The 4,555-nt window shown below is 39.2% G+C and overlaps 1 protein-coding gene across 1 annotated transcript; it reads right to left on the reverse strand.

Moving 5' to 3' along the window:
* Positions 1-177: 177 nt before the first annotated feature.
* LOC124892638 lies at positions 178-901 on the reverse strand (the record flags this gene model as incomplete). The annotated part of the gene is made up of 2 exons (XM_047403876.1): positions 726-901; positions 178-599 (listed from the first exon to the last, which is right to left on the reverse strand). Coding segments are annotated over exons 1-2 (598 nt in total), but the record flags the coding sequence as incomplete, so codon positions are not given.
* Between the last annotated feature and the right edge of the window lie 3,654 nt (positions 902-4,555).

The raw sequence follows: 4,555 nt of genomic DNA on the forward strand, positions 1-4,555 counted from the left end.
AATACCCTGATCGTAGATCAAATTTAGTGAACCAGCATGCCTTGCTAAGCCTATCCATGAGATATTGCACCAACGGGATAGGATACTTGTTCTTCACAGTCACTTTATTTAATGCTCGATAGCCCACACACATCCTCATTGAACCGTCCTATTTCTTTTGGAATAAAATAGGAGTACCATAAGGAGCCTTCGATGGTTGAACCAAACTAGCGTCAAATAACTCATTCAGTTGTTTTCGCAATTCAGCCAACTCTTTAGGAGCCATTCGATAAGGAGCCTGCGCAGGAGCAACTGAACCTGGTAGCAATTCAATTTTTTGATCGATATCACTCCTTGGCGGCAATTCTTTAAGAAATTCAGGGGGCATCACATCAGCATATTGCCTCAGTAAATCAGCAACACTATCTGGCAGATCCACCTTCACATTTGGTTTCACTTCAATCATGGCAGCAAGAAAATTATTAGCACCTTTCTTCAGTCCTTTCTCGACTGAAATAGCAGAAATGATAGGCCCTTGTTTTTCCCTTGCTTTACTTCTCCATAAGGATGACAAGCCTTGATTAAACTTGGATTGTTTTCCTCTCTGGTAGTCACTCCCTCTAAGTAAGGAAAAGGAATAAAATGAAACTTTCTAAGAAAATCTATCCCTAGAGTGACTTCAAAATCACCTAATGGCATATCCATTAAGCTTTGTTAGACCCTCAGTCTAAGGCTTGATGGCTCACAAGGCCATGTCAAGGTACACATTGGCCTTGACATGTTCCAAAGACATGCAATGTGATGGACCAAAGTATGTTGGAGTGATGGCAAGGCTGCCTTGGGCACTTAAGGCAACGACAGGCGCATGGCACCTGAGAAGGCATGCGTGCAATAGTGACATGGCATGGCACTGGCTTGACATCGACACTGGCGAGGTACAGGTGATGGCATGGCACAGGCATGGACACAGAAACGGATACTGGCTTGATCGAGGCTGAGTCGCAGTATGGGCATTGGCGTGGCCTAAGATGTGACATGGCTAAGACAACTTCATGGTGCAAGAAATGGCATGGCGTTGGCGTAGGCGCAGACATGACATTGGCATGGCATGATGATGGCAAGACAAGACATGGATTGGAAGCATAATATGATGATCAAGAATTGGGAAAAGCTGGAAGATTACTAAGTGTTTGGCATTGGCAAAATTGGCTAAGTGTTCAAGACTATTCATGTGCTGGTCACATGAGGTAGTTACTAAGTTTGAATTTTGGATACTGTAAACATAGTATTTTCAAATTTTATTTTAATTACTAGATCAGGAAGTTGCGTGTCATGTGATAGCATGTGGCCTTGACCAATAGCAGGCTTCCAGGTGTCCTAATGTGTAACTGCCTAGTGTAGTATATGTATGTGTTGCTGGAAAATTGTAAAGGCATAGATTTCTATGCCTTTGACAATTTTGTGTGACATATCCTTTGTAATTCTGAGTGAAATATAAAGGTTGGGGATGCGTATCCTGTAAACAATTGAGTGCTTTACGTTTCTGCATTTGTGTCTAATTATTTTGACTGCGCATTGTGTGTGTTGTTGCTGAAGTTGTGCAGTGTGTGCATGACTTTCAAGCAGCGGTGTTGCGTAAAAGTGAATGCCCCTGTCTCAACTAGTATCAGAGCCGCATTTCAGTATGAAGATAGTAATTGTCGTTCAATTAAACGAAGATGTTGCACAAATTCGAAACTTCATTGGCATTATGGATGAACTCAAACACATTGAAGGCGTTGTTGATTTGATAACACAAATCAACACCTTGATGGGTGAACTGGTACAATTACGTAACCAGTATGATGAAAGTGCTGCAGAATTTCTGAGTTCATGCGATGCTTTGATGTCACTGGTACAAGATCAAGGTAAGGTGAAGGCAGATTTGCAGACGGAGTTGATGGTTCTGCGACGTGCGGTGGCTGCATCTGGACAGACCTATGAAAGCAGTTCCAAATTAAAAATTCCTTAACCCAAGCCTTTTGGTGGTGCTAGAAGTTCCATGGAATTGGAAAATTTCCTTTGGCACATGGAGCAATATTTCTCTACGGCCCGAGTTGCTGGACGGACAAATTAAACATCACCATGATGTACTTGATTGGTGACGCAAAATAGTGGTGGCGTACTCAGAATGTTGATAATGAAAGTGTTGGACGTCCCAAAATTGATACTTGGGATAAATTGAAGAAGTAAATGAGAGACCAATTCCTACCTAGCAATGCCTCATGGATTGCTAGAGACAAGTTGAAAAGGCTAAGGCAAATGGGAACGATTCGTGACTATATCAAGGAATTTACTTCTTTGATGTTAGACATCAAAAATATGTCTGATGAAGACAAGTTGCATAACTTTATCTCAGGGATGCAAGAATGGGCCCAAAATGAACTACGGAGGCAGAATGTCAAGGACTTGCCAAGTGCAATCTCTGCCGCTGACTCATTGGTGGATTTTCGCTCAACTATTTCTGATTCTGACATTCTTAGTTCTTCAAAGTCAAAGAAAAAGACTGCGAAGAAATGGGAAGGGAAGAAAGATGGACGTAACAACAAGGGTGACAACAGAAAGGCCCTAACAAACGTTGGAAATGCCAAGAACAAAGGAAAAGATGGCAATTCGAAGGGCTGTTGGACTTGTGGTGGACCACATTTGGTCAAGAGTTGTCCAAATCTTGAAAGAGTGAATGCGTTGAAATAGGGGAATTCACTTTTTCGCAACACCGTTGCTTGGCAGTCATGCACACACTGCACAACTTCAGCCACAACACACACAATGCGCAGTCTAAATAATTAGATACAAATGCAGAAACATAAAGCACTCAACTGTTTACAGGAACCGCATCCCCAACCTTTATATTTCTCTCAAAATTACAAAGGATATGTCACACGAAATTGTCAAAGGCATACAACTCTCACTCACTGATTTTTGGATGTCTTTACAAATTTCCAGCAACACACACATATACTGCACTAGGCAGTTACAGCAGTTTCACATTAGGGCACCTGGCAGCCTGCCATTGGACAAGGCCACATGCTATCACATGACACACAACTTCCTGATCTAGCAATTAAAATACAATCTAAAAATACTATGTTTACAGCATCCAAAATTCAATCTTAGTAACTACCTCATGATTAGTCTTGAACACTTAGCCAATTTTGCCAGTGCCAAACACTTAGTAATCTTCCAGCTTTTCCCAATACTTGATCATCGTGTCATGCTTCCAATCCATGTCTTGTCTTGCCATCATCATTCCATGCCAATGTCATGTCTGCGCCTGTGCCAACGCCATACCATTGCTTGCACCATGAAGTTGTCTTAGCCATGTCACAGCTTAGGCAACGCCAATGCCCATGTTGCCACTCCGCCTCGATTATGCCAGTGTCCGTGTCTATGTCCATGCCTGTGCCATTCCATCACCTACACCTCGCCAGTGTCGATGTCAAGCTAGTGCCATGCCATATCACTGCTGCACGTATGCCCTCTTAGGTGCCATACTCCTGTCATTGCCTCAAGTGCCCAAGGCAGCCTTTCCATCACTCGAGCATACCTTGTTCCATCACATTGCTTGCCTTTGGCCCATGTCAAGGCTAAGGTGTACCTTGACATAGCCTTGTGAGCCATCAATCCTTAGAATGAGGGTCTGCCTCTCCATTTAGCCAAGTGGAAGCATTAAATATTGGCACATTTAATTTATAGTTAATTAGTTAGGAAATGGTTGTTGCATTAGTTGTTTGCAATGTTTCCGTTACTTTACAATTTTTAAGCAGTTTTAAAAATTTCAAATTCCAATTATCAGTTACTTCCTAATTTTATATTTTTAGTTCGAAAGTTTGCATGTTAGTTGCTTATAATTGTTACCCCTTTAAACATTAATATACTACAATTTAAAAATACAAGCCGCCTATACAATTTTTTATTTAACAAAATTGATGTTGAATTTAGATTATGTAACTGCACTATTTTTTTTCATGATCATAACTACACTACTATCAATAACAACTTACAAGTAAACATACGCAGTTTATTACAAATCTCTTACTTGAAATTCATATTCACTAATTAAAAATTCAAATAAAGTCAAATTACATCACATAAACTGCTTATACATTTAGTATATTGGCATAACTACAAACACATTTTATATTTAGTATATTGGCATCACTACAAACACATTCTGGTTCTAATGCAACCTCCTCATTGAACCATATGTCATTATATATAAAACATCCATCTGCATATAATTATAAACAAATTCGCATGTTAGTAATTCATCATTATATTTATGTTTTAAAAAAATTATCCAAAAATTATGCATTTAACTAATTAGAACATATAAAAGACTTAATTAGTTGAATTAAAAAATTCATATTATAAGTACATTCTTCCCTTCTAATATAAAATCAAAATTAAAAATTAAAAATCAAAAATTCAGTTTTATAACGTCTTAATTAACCATACCAAAAAAGTGGATTTGGTGGCAGAAGTCTACGACTTTCAGTTAATGTCTACAACTACTTACAGATAATTGTAAAATCTT

The sequence above is a fragment of the Capsicum annuum genome, unplaced genomic scaffold, assembly GCF_002878395.1.
Source record: "Capsicum annuum cultivar UCD-10X-F1 unplaced genomic scaffold, UCD10Xv1.1 ctg49216, whole genome shotgun sequence".
Taxonomy (NCBI): Eukaryota; Viridiplantae; Streptophyta; class Magnoliopsida; order Solanales; family Solanaceae; genus Capsicum; species Capsicum annuum.